General features: G+C 46.3%; 2 protein-coding genes across 2 annotated transcripts; both read right to left on the bottom strand.

Moving 5' to 3' along the window:
• Positions 1–5,887: 5,887 nt before the first annotated feature.
• On the bottom strand, positions 5,888–11,053 carry LOC135111957 (uncharacterized). The gene is made up of 4 exons (XM_064025637.1): positions 10,096–11,053; positions 9,590–9,772; positions 6,245–7,560; positions 5,888–6,061 (listed from the first exon to the last, which is right to left on the bottom strand). Exons 1-4 carry the CDS (start codon positions 11,051–11,053, stop codon positions 5,888–5,890), a joined length of 2,631 nt encoding a protein of 876 aa, XP_063881707.1.
• A 1,288-nt stretch (positions 11,054–12,341) lies between these two features.
• Positions 12,342–14,049, bottom strand: LOC135111958 (mucin-2-like). Its single transcript, XM_064025638.1, has 2 exons — positions 12,964–14,049; positions 12,342–12,500 (listed from the first exon to the last, which is right to left on the bottom strand). Exons 1-2 carry the CDS (start codon positions 14,047–14,049, stop codon positions 12,342–12,344), a joined length of 1,245 nt encoding a protein of 414 aa, XP_063881708.1.
• Between the last annotated feature and the right edge of the window lie 137 nt (positions 14,050–14,186).

A 14,186-nucleotide genomic window follows, 5' to 3' on the forward strand; every position in this document is an offset into this window, starting at 1 on the left:
TACCGTACTTAACTCGCGTTTTTTTGTCACTCATCCTCTTTTGTCTTCCCTCTTATTATTTTTTTTCTTTTCCGTTTTCTTCCTCTTTTGATTACTTAAGTTTTTCGTCATTGTTATTATTATATTTCGTTTATGTATTTATTTTATTTATTTCTAGTTATCTATGTTTATCTTTATCTTTTCTCTCCTTTTTTTTTCTTTTTTTTATCGTGTTTATCTGTTAAGTCTTCCTTTTTTGTCACTTTTCCTTCTTTGCTTCTTTAACTGCACTTATCTTCTCTCTCTCTCCTTTTTCTCTTCTTTTTTATTCAGTTATATGATGTCTTCCTTAATTCTTTTCCTTTTCCTTCCTTCTAACTACTCCATCATTATCATATTTCGTACATTTTCATTTTTCTTCCAGTTATCAATTACGTATTCCCTCTTTTTATTCTTTTTTTTTCCTTCTTGTTTCTACTTTCTATTTTTTTCTATTTTTCCTTTCTTCCTTCGTGTAGTTTGAGTTTTGTATTGTTTTATGTTTTTGTACGTATTCCATCATCAGTACACATTGTCATTACTGTTATTTATTTTATCTTATCTCTTTTTTTTTTCTTTTATGTCTTCCCTAAACTGTTTTTCTTATTTTTTTCATTCATTTTTTTTCCCTAAATGTTTCGTTTTCTTCAATTTCTTTCAGCTTCTTAAGTTCAGTTGTCTTCCTTTTAAGAGCGTGCAAGCTTTGTGTGCCAGCTTTCTTGTGTGTGTGTGTGTGTGTGTGTGTGTGTGTGTGTGTGTGTGTGTGTGTGTGTGTGTGTGTGTTTCTGCATTTCCTTATGTGCCATGTAGTAGCAATAGTAGTGGAAATAGTAGTAGTAATAGTAACAGTAATAGTAGTCGTAGTAGTAGTAGTAGTAGTAGTAGTAGTAGCAGTAGTAGTAGTAGTAGCAGTAGTGAGAGAGAGAGAGAGAGAGAGAGAGAGAGAGAGAGAGAGAGAGAGAGAGAGAGAGAGAGAGAGAGAGAGAGAGAGAGACAGACACACACACACACACACACACACACGCACACACACACACACACACACACACACACACACATGCTTACCTTGATGAGTCTGTACCGTCCCTTCTTCAGCCAGGTAACCTCCTAGGATCCTCTAGGACACACCTGAGCTGATACTGGTTACGTATTGGCGTTGGGAACAGGTGTGAGAGGGGGAAGGGGGAGAGGAAGGGTGAGAGGAAGGATGGGAGGAAAGGGTAGGCTAGAGTAAGGATGAGAAGAAGGGGAGAGGGTAAGGATAGGAGGAAGGGGAGGAGCCATTAAGGGACAAAGGAGAAATGGAAGGATAAGAGAGTGAGAAAACGATGCAAAGACAGGGAAGACTGAGAGAAGAGGAGGAGGAATAGAACGATAAGAGAGAAGAGAGCGGGAAAGTGATGCGAATGAGAGAGTTAGAGGAGATGACAGAGGGAAAAGAAGGGAGAAAAAAAAGTGTTGTAAAAATAGTTGTAAATATTGTGTGTTTTGATTTTCTCTCCGTATGTGTGACTCTCTCTCTCTCTCTCTCTCTCTCTCTCTCTCTCTCTCTCTCTCTCTCTCTCTCTCTCTCTCTCTCTCTCTCTCTCTCTCTCTCTTTACAAACACACACACACACACACACACACACACACACACACACACACACATCATTTTCACTAAGAAGCGTCGTTCATCTTCAGAGGTCCGTCTTGACCCAAACTCTCCCTTTCAACTCGTCCCCAGCCTCATCCTCCTCCTCCTCTTCCTCCTCCTCCTCCTCCTCCTCGTCTCCTCCTCCTCCTCCTCCTCCTCCTCCTCCTCCTCCTCCTCCTGGCCACCTGTTCCTCCCGCGACCTTCAGCCCAAGAAACCAAAACTACTTATGATTCCCCCACCAGCAGCTGCTGTTCACCTTGAGTTGCAGGTACTACAAAAAGACAGGCTACTCATTCCTAACTGATTGCTGCTCAGAGGAGAGGTTGCCGGGGAACACAAAGGAAAAGCAAAAGGAGGCTGCGAAGGAACACAAAAGAGGAACAAAAGGAAGAATAAACATTAGCTGACTTGTTGGTGTTTATGGCCCTAAGATATAAGCGAGTCTTATGAAGATATCAGTGGGCCTTTTTTAATGTAAGAGGTGTTCTGGTTTAGGGGTGTAAAGAAACTGCCACCGTGACGCCAGTCCCTGAAGGAAGAAGGGTCAAAAAGATTATTCAAAATTTGAGAAGCATCTTGAAACTCCTCTCTTGAAAGAATTAAGCCTTACAAAGAGGGAAATACTGAAGCAGGCATGGAGTTCCAGAGTTTACCGGTGAAGTGGGTGAAATATTGTGAATACTGGTTAACTCTTGCGTTTGGGAGGTGGACAGAGTGAAGATTTTCAAATTATAAAGTAAATGAGAAAAAGTATAGTGAATGCAATATAAAGATAGGGAATTGTGGGAAAGACGTGCCTCACTTGGACCACTACTCCTATGACTGCTGCTGTTACCAGGACTTTCATCAGCACTCCCACCACCATCACCACCACTACCACCACCACTACCACCACCACCATAACGCATTGTAATACTCACCACCGCATCATCTATCTTAATTAAAGCTTCACACACCTTCACCAATCCCTCTATACACGTGACGGGAATGAGTTATAACAAGCTTAAGTTCTTTTTACCAGTTAAGGCGGATCTGTGGCAGGAAGAGGAAAAGAGTGAGAGGGGCAGAGTGACCGCGTATATCACCACCACATGACATTGGCCCGTATTCTGAAACGCTTCTCTCTCTCTCTCTCTCTCTCTCTCTCTCTCTCTCTCTCTCTCTCTCTCTCTCTCTCTCTCTCTCTCTCTCTCATCACGACTATTTTCCAAGGTCACAGAAATGATTAGCCGGGTTCTCACGAGTGTTTCTCATGATAATTATGTTTAAGTTTTATTAATTTGTCACTAACTCCATAAAAAACACCTTTAAAAACCAGTTTCACTTCATCACGACTATTTTCAAAGACCGTGAAGATGTGGAAGTTTTGTTAATCTGTCACAAAAACCATAGAAACACCCTTAAAAATCTGTATCACTTCAACTAGAGCCTTTTGAAAGTAGTTCCAAGAGTGTTTCTCATGTTGATAATATAGAAATCTTGTTAATCTGTCACTAGAACTGTAAAAATGCCCTTAAAAACCTCTCACTTTAACTATACCCTGTTGAAAGTAGTGGAGGTGCTGCGCAGAAGTGTCTCAGGATACGGTCCATTGACCTACTACAGCGCTGCGAGGCTGTAGGGGGGAGAAAATAGATGAAGAAAATAGATACATTGATATCTGATACGTTTACTGTCCCTCTATCATAGCTATAGTGACCACAGACACACACACACACACACACACACACACACACACACACACACACACACACACACACACACACACACACACACACCTTCCATCAGGCTCAGTGACGTTCATTTTTCAAGGTGATAGAGGCGAGTAATCGGTCTTACTTGGGCATCATTAGCGTTACCTGAGCCCCCTTACCTGTGACTCGGCCTGCCTTGTTACTGCTGAGACAAGGCGATGGTGGTGGTGGTAGTAGTAGCTATAGGAGTACATTGTGAGTAGTAGTAGTACTTTATTGTAATAGCAGTAGGAGTAGTACTGGTAGTAGTGGTGGTGGTAGTAGTTGTAGTAGTAGTAGTGGTAGTAGTAGTAATAGTAGTGGCAGTGGTAGTAGTACTAGTAGTGGTAGTAATAGTAGTAGTAGTAGTAGTAGTAGTAGTAGTAGTAGTAGTAGTAGTAGTAATAGCAGCATTATTATTATTAGTATTAGCAATAACAATAATAACAAACAAATTACTTTTTGGCATCCACCAACCATTAGTAGTAGTAATACAAGTAATAACATTAGTAACAGAAATTGAGTAGTATCAGTAATAGCAGTAACAGAAATTGCCTTCAACATCATCAGTGGGCGTCATCATTTCCTCCTTCCGTGTTACTGCTCTGCCTCGTCCCGTTAAGAGCGTGACCTGCAATCATCCTAGACTGTGTTCCCGCGTGACTCAATTGTTTTCTGGATCTGTGGGGTGACCTTCCAAGGAGTGATGTGGCTTCCTCATTAGCTGAATCTCTCCTCCTCTTCCCAAAACACCGAGAGATTACTTTTCTTTTTTTTTTATCTTTCCTCTCCTTTTTTTTTTTTTTTAAATTTCACATCTATCGTCGTCATCTAGAAATCTATCCAATGTGCTCTTGGTGTAAATTTATCCTCTTGAAACTAGTGACAGTGTGTTCCCTTACTGCGTTCCATCTGAACTGGTCATCGTACTTTTGTTATGTGTTGTACTGTGTTACCATGTGTGGAAAGTGTTGTGTTTACAGATGTTGATGTGAAAAGTATTCTTTCACAGAAAATGAAAAGAAAAAAGTGTGCAGGAAATAAAGTAAGTTTTTTTTCAGAATTCTATTGTCTCAAAAGTACATGATTCTCAGGTTCAAAATCAGGAATGCATATCATGAGGTTCATTCTCTCTTTTCCTTTCTCTTTATTAACTTTATATATATATATATATATATATATATATATATATATATATATATATATATATATATATATATATATATATATATATATATATATATATATATACTCGTATATATGATAGGGTCTCGCACATGTAAGCCTGACGGTTATTACAGCTTCCCTTATCTTCTTATGTTTTTACATGTAATTCGGGTCATCACAACACGTGCCGGGTCTGGTGTGTCCTCCAGTGTGGATTAGTTACGTTAAAGACAGATCAGTTATTTGCACAATTATCTTAATATAAAAGACAGATAGTAACATAAAGTGGGCTGGGTGGTGGCTTCTAAGGAATGCCGTTGGTGGATTGTAATGGGTGAATGGGCTGGGTGACGGCTTCTAAAGAATGCCGTTGGTGGATTGTAATGGGTGAATGGGCTGGGTGACGGCTTCTAAAGAATGCCGTTGGTGGATTGTAATGGGTGAATGGGCTGGATGGCGGCTTCTAAGGAATGCCGTTGGTGGCCTATGATGTATGAATGGGCTGGTTGGCGGCTTCCATGGAATGCCGTTGGTGGCCTATGATGGGTGAATGGGCTGGTTGGCGGCTTCTATGGAATGCCGTTGGTGGCCTATGATGGGTGAATGGGCTGGTTGGCGGCTTCTATGGAATGCCGTTGGTGGGCTATGATGGGTGAATGGGCTGGGTGGCGGCTTCTAAGGAATGCCTTTGGTGGCCTATGATGGGTGAATGGGCTGGGTGGCGGCTTCAAAGGAATGCCGATGGTGGGCTACGCTGGGTGAATGGGTTAGATGGCGGCTTCTAAGGAATGGCTTTGGAGGCTTATGATGGGTGAATGGGCTGGGTGGCGGCTTCTATGGAATGCCGTTGGTGGGCTATGATGGGTGAATGGGCTGGGTGGCGGCTTCTAAGGAATGCCTTTGGTGGCCTATGATGGGTGAATGGGCTGGTTGGCGGCTTCTATGGAATGCCGTTGGTGGGCTATGATGGGTGAATGGGCTGGGTGGCGGCTTCTAAGGAATGCCTTTGGTGGCCTATGATGGGTGAATGGGCTGGGTGGCGGCTTCAAAGGAATGCCGATGGTGGGCTACGCTGGGTGAATGGGTTAGATGGCGGCTTCTAAGGAATGCTGTTGCTGGGTTATGATGGGTGAATGGGCTGGATGGCGGCTTCTAAGGAATGGCTTTGGAGGCTTATGATGGGTGAATGGGCTGGGTGGCGGCTTCTAAGCAATGCCATTGGTGGCCTGTGATGGGTGAATGGGCTGGGTGGCGGCTTCTAAGGAATGCCGTTGGTGGGCTATGATGGGTGAATGGGCTCGGTGGCAGCTTCTAAGGAATGCCGTTGGTGGCCTATGATGGGTGAATGGGCTGGGTGGCGGCTTCTAAGGAATGCCGTTGGTTGCCTATGATGGGTGAATGGGCTGGGTGGCGGCTTCTAAGGAATGCCGTTGGTGGCCTATGATGGGTGAACGGGCTGGGTGGCGGCTTCTTAGGAATGCCGTTGGCGGGATATGATGGGTGTGCCTGTGAGTGGAGCGGTGCGAGTTAGGCTGTTTAACCTCCTCCGCCTTGTTGCATGAGGAAATATGGCCCCACCCGCAACAGTATGAGCATGACGACAAGCAGGATAGGGCGAGAGTGTTGCTCCGCTGTGCTGAAGACACTGCTTCTTAAAGATGATAGCTTGGTGGTGAGTGACTCTCTCACCAAGGATGACCATCTGGTTCTGTATTCTTGGCCTGTTGTAGGTTGAAGAGAGGTTTCTGTGGATGTAGAGGTCTGAGATGGTACGGGTGGCTGAGTTACTGAAGGCGCATCGACTTTAGGGAGTGGGAAGATTGCCGTGCCTTGAAAGGAGGAAGACTGGAGAAGTGAGTGGCCATCCTGCAGTGGGAATTTTGCTGTTGATGGGGCAGATGAAGGGAAGCTGATGGATTCTGGGGAAGAAAAGTCTGGCGATGGAGAGTGTGTGGGTATGGATGAGGAAGGAGATTCTTTCTGATCCTTGAACGGTGACTGTACAGATATGGATGTGGGGAGTGAATGTTGTCTGTCTCTCGCTAAGGATGACCATCTGATTCTGTATTTTTGTCCTGTTGTAGACTGAGTAGAGGTTTCTGTGGGTATCGAGGTCTGAGATGGTACGGATAGTGGAGATACTGAAGGCGCATCGACTTTAGGGAGTGGGAAGATTGCCGTGCGATTAGGGGAGGAAGACTGGAGAGGTGAATGAGCATCCTGCAGGGGGAATATTGCTGTTGATGGGGGGAAACTGATGGATTCTGGGGGAGAAGCAGCTGGTAGTGAGACAGATGAATGTAAACTGGTAGATTCTAAAGGAGAAGAGGTTGGTAATGGGATAGATGAAGGGAAGGTGGCGGATTCTGGAGGAGAAAAGGCTGGTGATGGAGAGCGTCTGTGTATGGATGGGGAAGGATGTTCTTTCTGATCCTCGAACGGTGACTGTACAGATATGGATGTGGGGAGTGACTGCTGTGTCTCTCTCGTTAAGGATGACAATCTGATTCTGTATTCATGGCCTGTTGTAGATTGAGAGGTTTCTGTAGATATCGGGGTCTGAGATGGTACGGGTGGAGGAGAGTGTGAAGGCGCATCGACATTAGGGAGTGGGAAGATTACCGTGCGTTTGGGGGAGGAAGATTGGGGAGGTGAGTGGATATCCTGCAGGGGGAATATTGCTGTGGATGGGGCAGATGAAGCAAAGCTGATAGATTCTGGGGGAGAAGAGGCTGGTAAAGAGGGAGATGAATGTAAACTGGTGGGTTCTGGAGAAGAGACTAGTGATGGGGAGCGTCTGGGTGTGGATGGGGAAGGATATCCTGTCTGGTCTGGTGACTGTGGTGGTATGGGTGTGGGGAGTGTCTCTTGAGGACTTGTGGTTTCTTTCTCGGAGGCGGCGAAGTCCTTGTGGTTGATGAACCCAAAGATGACGTCGCCGCCTTTGGTCGCCCCCACAGTGGATAACTTGTATCCCTCTGGGAGGATCAGCCTGACGGGTTGTCCTGGGTGGGTGTCCGGAAATTTTTGGAAAGTGAACATGGTAAGCAAAGTAAAAAATAAATACGAAATAGAGTGCTGAAAAGAGAGTGAAGAGAGTAGACGTGTTTTGGGGATGCAGGTAAAGACAAGTACAGATGTGAGGGTGTGAGCATTTGAGTGGACAGTTTCACTCCGCTTCCCGCCTTCTGCAGGCAGCCCACGCCAGAAGTCGCGGCCTGAGCGGTTACTAAGGCACCAATATACTATATATTCGTATTACTTTATTTATTTTCTTTTTTTTTATCAATTTCAGATTATATATATATATATATATATATATATATATATATATATATATATATATATATATATATATATATATATATATATATATATATATATATATATATATATATATATATATATATATATATATATATATATATATATATATATATATATATATATATATATATATATATATATATATATATATATATGATAGGGTCTGGCACATGTAAGCCTGACGGCTATTACAGCTTCCCTTATTTATCTTCGTATGTTTTTACATGTAATTCGGGTCAACACAGCACGTGCCGTGTCTGGTGTGTCCTCCACTGTGGATTAGAAACATTAAAAACAGATTAGTTATTTGCACCATTATTTTAATATAAAAGACAGGTAGTAACGTAAAGTGGGCTGGGTGGTGGTTTCTAATGAATGACGTTGGTGGATTGTGATGGGTGAATGGGCTGGGTGGCGGCTTCTAAGGAATGCCGTTGGTGGACTATGATGGGTGAATAGGCTGGATGGCGGCTTCTAAGGAATGCCGTTGGTGGGCTATGATGGGTGAATGAGCTGGGTGGCGACTTCTAAGGAAGGCCGTTGGTGGCCTATGATGGGTGAATGAATGGGGTGGTTGGCGACTTCTAAGGAATGCTGTTGGTGGGCTATGATAGCTGAATGGGCTGGATGGTGGCTTCTATGGAATGCCGTTGCTGGCCTATGATGGGTGAATGGGCTGGGTGGCGGCTTCTAAGGAATGCCGTTGGTGGGCTATGATGTGTGACTCAGCTGGGGGGCAATGTCTGAGGAATGCCGTTGGTGGCCTATGATGGGTGAATGAATGGGCTAGATGGCGGCTTCTAAGGAATGCCATTGGTGGGCTATGATGGGTGGATGGGCTGAATTGCGGCTTCTAAGGAATGTCGTTGTTGGGCTATGATGGCTGAATGAATGGGCTGGGTGGCGGCTTCTAAGGAATGCCGTTGGTGGCCTATGATGGGTGAATGGGCTGGGTGGCGGCTTCTAAGGAATGCCGTTGGTGGCCTATGATGGATGAATGGGCTGGATGGCGGCTTCTTAGGAATGCCTTTGGTGGGCTATGATGGGTGAATGGGCTGGATGGCGGCTTCTAAGGAATGCCGTTGGTGGCCTATGATGGGTGAATGGGCTGGGTGGCGGCTTCTAAGGAATGCTGCTGGTGGCCTATGATGGGTGAATGGGCTGGATGGCGGCTTCTAAGGAATGCCGTTGGTGGGCTATGATGGGTGAATGGGCTGGATGTCGGCTTCTGAGGAATGCCGTTGGTGGCCTATGATGGGTGAATCGGCTGGATGGCGGCTTCTAAGGAATGCCGTTGGTGAGCTATGATGGGTGAATGGGTTGGTTGGCGGCTTCTAAGGGATGCCGTTGCTGGGCCATGATAGATGAATGGGCTGGGTGGCGGCTTCTAAGGAATGCCGCTGGTGGGCTATGATGGGTGAATGGACTGGGTGGCGGCTTCTAAGGAATGCCGTTGGCGGGTTATGATGGGTGAATGGGCTGGGTGGCGGCTTCTAAGGAATGCTGCTGGTGGGCTATGATGGGTGAATGGGCTGGGTGGCGGCTTCTAAGGAATGCTGCTGGTGGGCTATGATGGATGAATGGTCTGGGTGGCGGCTTCTAAGGAATGCCGCTGGCGGGTTATGATGGGTGTGCCTGTGAGTGGAGCGGTGCGAGTTAGGCTGTTTAACCTCCTCTGCCTTGTTGCATGAGGAAATATGGCCCCACCCGCAACAGTATGAGCATGACGACAAGCAGGATAGGGCGAGAGTGTTGTTCCGCTGTGCTGAAGACACTGCTTCTTAAAGATGATAGCTTGGTGGTGAGTGACTCTCTCACTAAGGATGACCATCTGGTTCTGTATTCTTGGCCTGTTGTAGGTTGAGGAGAAGTTTCTGTGGGTGTAGAGGTCTGAGGTGGTATGGGTGGCTGAGTTACTGAAGGCGCATCGACTTTAGGGAGTGGGAAGATTGCCGTGCCTTGAGGGGAGGAAGACTGGAAAAGTGAGTGGCCATCCTGCAGTGGGAATTTTGCTGTTGATGGGGCAGATGAAGGGAAGCTGATGGATTCTGGGGAAGAAAAGTCTGGCGATGGAGAGTGTGTGGGTATGGATGAGGAAGGAGATTCTTTCTGATCCTTGAACGGTGACTGTACAGATATGGATGTGGGGAGTGAATGTTGTCTGTCTCTCGCTAAGGATGACCATCTGATTCTGTATTTTTGGCCTGTTGTACACTGAGTAGAGGTTTCTGTGGGTGTCGAGGTCTGAGATGGTTCGGGTGGCTGAGATACTGAAGGCGCATCGACTTTAGGGAGGGGGAAGATTGCTGTGCGATTAGGGGAGGAAGACTGGAGGGGTGAATGGGCATCCTGCAGGGGGAATATTGCTGTTGATGGGGGGAAACTGATGGATTCTGGGGGAGAAGCAGCTGGTAGTGAGACAGATGAATGTAAACTGGTAGATTCTAAAGGAGAAGACGTTGGTAATGGGATAGATGAAGGGAAGGTGGCGGATTCTGGAGGAGAAAAGGCTGGTGATGGAGAGCGTCTGTGTATGGATGGGGAAGGATGTTCTTTCTGATCCTCGAACGGTGACTGTACAGATATGGATGTGGGGAGTGACTGCTGTGTCTCTCTCGTTAAGGATGACAATCTGATTCTGTATTCATGGCCTGTTGTAGATTGAGAGGTTTCTGTAGATATCGGGGTCTGAGATGGTACGGGTGGAGGAGAGTGTGAAGGCGCATCGACATTAGGGAGTGGGAAGATTACCGTGCGTTGGGGGGAGGAAGATTGGGGAGGTGAGTGGATATCCTGCAGGGGGAATATTGCTGTGGATGGGGCAGATGAAGCAAAGCTGATAGATTCTGGGGGAGAAGAGGCTGGTAAAGAGGGAGATGAATGTAAACTGGTGGGTTCTGGAGAAGAGACTAGTGATGGGGAGCGTCTGGGTGTGGATGGGGAAGGATATCCTGTCTGGTCTGGTGACTGTGGTGGTATGGGTGTGGGGAGTGTCTCTTGAGGACTTGTGGTTTCTTTCTCGGAGGCGGCGAAGTCCTTGTGGTTGATGAACCCAAAGATGACGTCGCCGCCTTTGGTCGCCCCCACAGTGGATAACTTGTATCCCTCTGGGAGGATCAGCCTGACGGGTTGTCCTGGGTGGGTGTCCGGAAATTTTTGGAAAGTGAACATGGTAAGCAAAGTAAAAAATAAATACGAAATAGAGTGCTGAAAAGAGAGTGAAGAGAGTAGACGTGTTTTGGGGATGCAGGTAAAGACAAGTACAGATGTGAGGGTGTGAGCATTTGAGTGGACAGTTTCACTCCGCTTCCCGCCTTCTGCAGGCAGCCCACGCCAGAAGTCGCGGCCTGAGCGGTTACTAAGGCACCAATATACTATATATTCGTATTACTTTATTTATTTTCTTTTTTTTTATCAATTTCAGATTATATATATATATATATATATATATATATATATATATATATATATATATATATATATATATATATATATATATATATATATATATATATATATATATATATATATATATATATATATATATATATACGAGTATATATATATATATATATATGATAGGGTCTGGCACATGTAAGCCTGACGGCTATTACAGCTTCCCTTATTTATCTTCGTATGTTTTTACATGTAATTCGGGTCAACACAGCACGTGCCGTGTCTGGTGTGTCCTCCACTGTGGATTAGAAACATTAAAAACAGATTAGTTATTTGCACCATTATTTTAATATAAAAGACAGGTAGTAACGTAAAGTGGGCTGGGTGGTGGTTTCTAATGAATGACGTTGGTGGATTGTGATGGGTGAATGGGCTGGGTGGCGGCTTCTAAGGAATGCCGTTGGTGGACTATGATGGGTGAATAGGCTGGATGGCGGCTTCTAAGGAATGCCGTTGGTGGGCTATGATGGGTGAATGAGCTGGGTGGCGACTTCTAAGGAAGGCCGTTGGTGGCCTATGATGGGTGAATGAATGGGGTGGTTGGCGACTTCTAAGGAATGCTGTTGGTGGGCTATGATAGCTGAATGGGCTGGATGGTGGCTTCTATGGAATGCCGTTGCTGGCCTATGATGGGTGAATGGGCTGGGTGGCGGCTTCTAAGGAATGCCGTTGGTGGGCTATGATGTGTGACTCAGCTGGGTGGCAATGTCTGAGGAATGCCGTTGGTGGCCTATGATGGGTGAATGAATGGGCTAGATGGCGGCTTCTAAGGAATGCCATTGGTGGGCTATGATGGGTGGATGGGCTGAATTGCGGCTTCTAAGGAATGTCGTTGTTGGGCTATGATGGCTGAATGAATGGGCTGGGTGGCGGCTTCTAAGGAATGCCGTTGGTGGCCTATGATGGGTGAATGGGCTGGGTGGCGGCTTCTAAGGAATGCCGTTGGTGGCCTATGATGGATGAATGGGCTGGATGGCGGCTTCTTAGGAATGCCTTTGGTGGGCTATGATGGGTGAATGGGCTGGATGGCGGCTTCTAAGGAATGCTGCTGGTGGCCTATGATGGGTGAATGGGCTGGATGGCGGCTTCTAAGGAATGCCGTTGGTGGGCTATGATGGGTGAATGGGCTGGATGTCGGCTTCTGAGGAATGCCGTTGGTGGCCTATGATGGGTGAATCGGCTGGATGGCGGCTTCTAAGGAATGCCGTTGGTGAGCTATGATGGGTGAATGGGTTGGTTGGCGGCTTCTAAGGGATGCCGTTGCTGGGCCATGATAGATGAATGGGCTGGGTGGCGGCTTCTAAGGAATGCCGCTGGTGGGCTATGATGGGTGAATGGGCTGGGTGGCGGCTTCTAAGGAATGCTGCTGGTGGGCTATGATGGATGAATGGGCTGGGTGGCGGCTTCTAAGGAATGCCGCTGGCGGGTTATGATGGGTGTGCCTGTGAGTGGAGCGGTGCGAGTTAGGCTGTTTAACCTCCTCTGCCTTGTTGCATGAGGAAATATGGCCCCACCCGCAACAGTATGAGCATGACGACAAGCAGGATAGGGCGAGAGTGTTGTTCCGCTGTGCTGAAGACACTGCTTCTTAAAGATGATAGCTTGGTGGTGAGTGACTCTCTCACTAAGGATGACCATCTGGTTCTGTATTCTTGGCCTGTTGTAGGTTGAGGAGAGGTTTCTGTGGGTTTAGAGGTCTGAGATGGTACGGGTGGCTGAGTTACTGAAGGCGCATCGACTTTAGGAAGTGGGAAGATTGCCGTGCCTTGAGGGGAGGAAGACTGGAGAAGTGAGTGGCCATCCTGCAGTGGGAATTTTGCTGTTGATGGGACAGATGAAGGGAAGCTGATGGATTCTGGGGGAGAAAAGGCTGGCGATGGAGAGTGTGTGGGTACTGATGAGGAAGGAGATTCTTTCTGATCCTTGAACGGTGACTGTACAGATATGGATGTGGAGAGTGAATGTTGTCTGTCTCTCGCTAAGGATGACCATCTGATTCTGTATTTTTGGCCTGTTGTACACTGAGTAGAGGTTTCTGTGGGTGTCGAGGTCTGAGATGGTTCGGGTGGCTGAGATACTGAAGGGGCATCGACTTTAGGGAGTGGGAAGATTGCTGTGCGATTAGGGGAGGAAGAATGGAGAGGTGAGTGGTCATCCTTTAGGGGGAATATTGCTGTTGATGGGGCAGATGAAGGGAAACTGATGGATTCTGGCGGAGAAGTTGGTAGTAAGACAGATGAATGTAAACTGGTAGATTCTAAAGGAGAAGATGCTGGTAATGGGGTAGATGAAGGGAAGGTGGCGGATTCTGGGGGAGAAAAGGCTGGTGATGGAGAGCGTCTGGGTATGGATGGGGAAGGATGTTCTTTCTGATCCCCGAACGGTGACTGTACAGATATGGATGTGGGGAGTGACTGCTGTGTCTCTCTCACTAAGGATGAACGTCTGATTCTGTTTTTTTGGCCTGTTGTAAGTTGAGGAGAGGTTTCTGTGAGTGTCGAGTTCTGAGATGGTACGGATAATGTGGGGAATATCTCTTGAGGATTTGTGGTTTCTTTCTCGGAGGCGGCGAAGTCCTTGTGGTTGATGAACCCAAAGATGACGTCGCCGCCTTTGGTCGCCCCCACGGTGGATAACTTGTATCCCTCGGGGAGGATCAGCCTGACGGGTTGTCCTGGGTGGGTGTCCGGAAATTTTTGGAAAGTGAACATGGTAAGCAAAGTAAAAAATAAATACGAAATAGAGTGCTGAAAAGAGAGTGAAGAGAGTAGACGTGTTTTGGGGATGCAGGTAAAGACAAGTACAGATGTGAGGGTGTGAGCATTTGAGTGGACAGTTTCACTCCGCT

Source organism: Scylla paramamosain, chromosome 23, assembly GCF_035594125.1.
Source record: "Scylla paramamosain isolate STU-SP2022 chromosome 23, ASM3559412v1, whole genome shotgun sequence".
Classification (NCBI taxonomy): domain Eukaryota; kingdom Metazoa; phylum Arthropoda; class Malacostraca; order Decapoda; family Portunidae; genus Scylla; species Scylla paramamosain.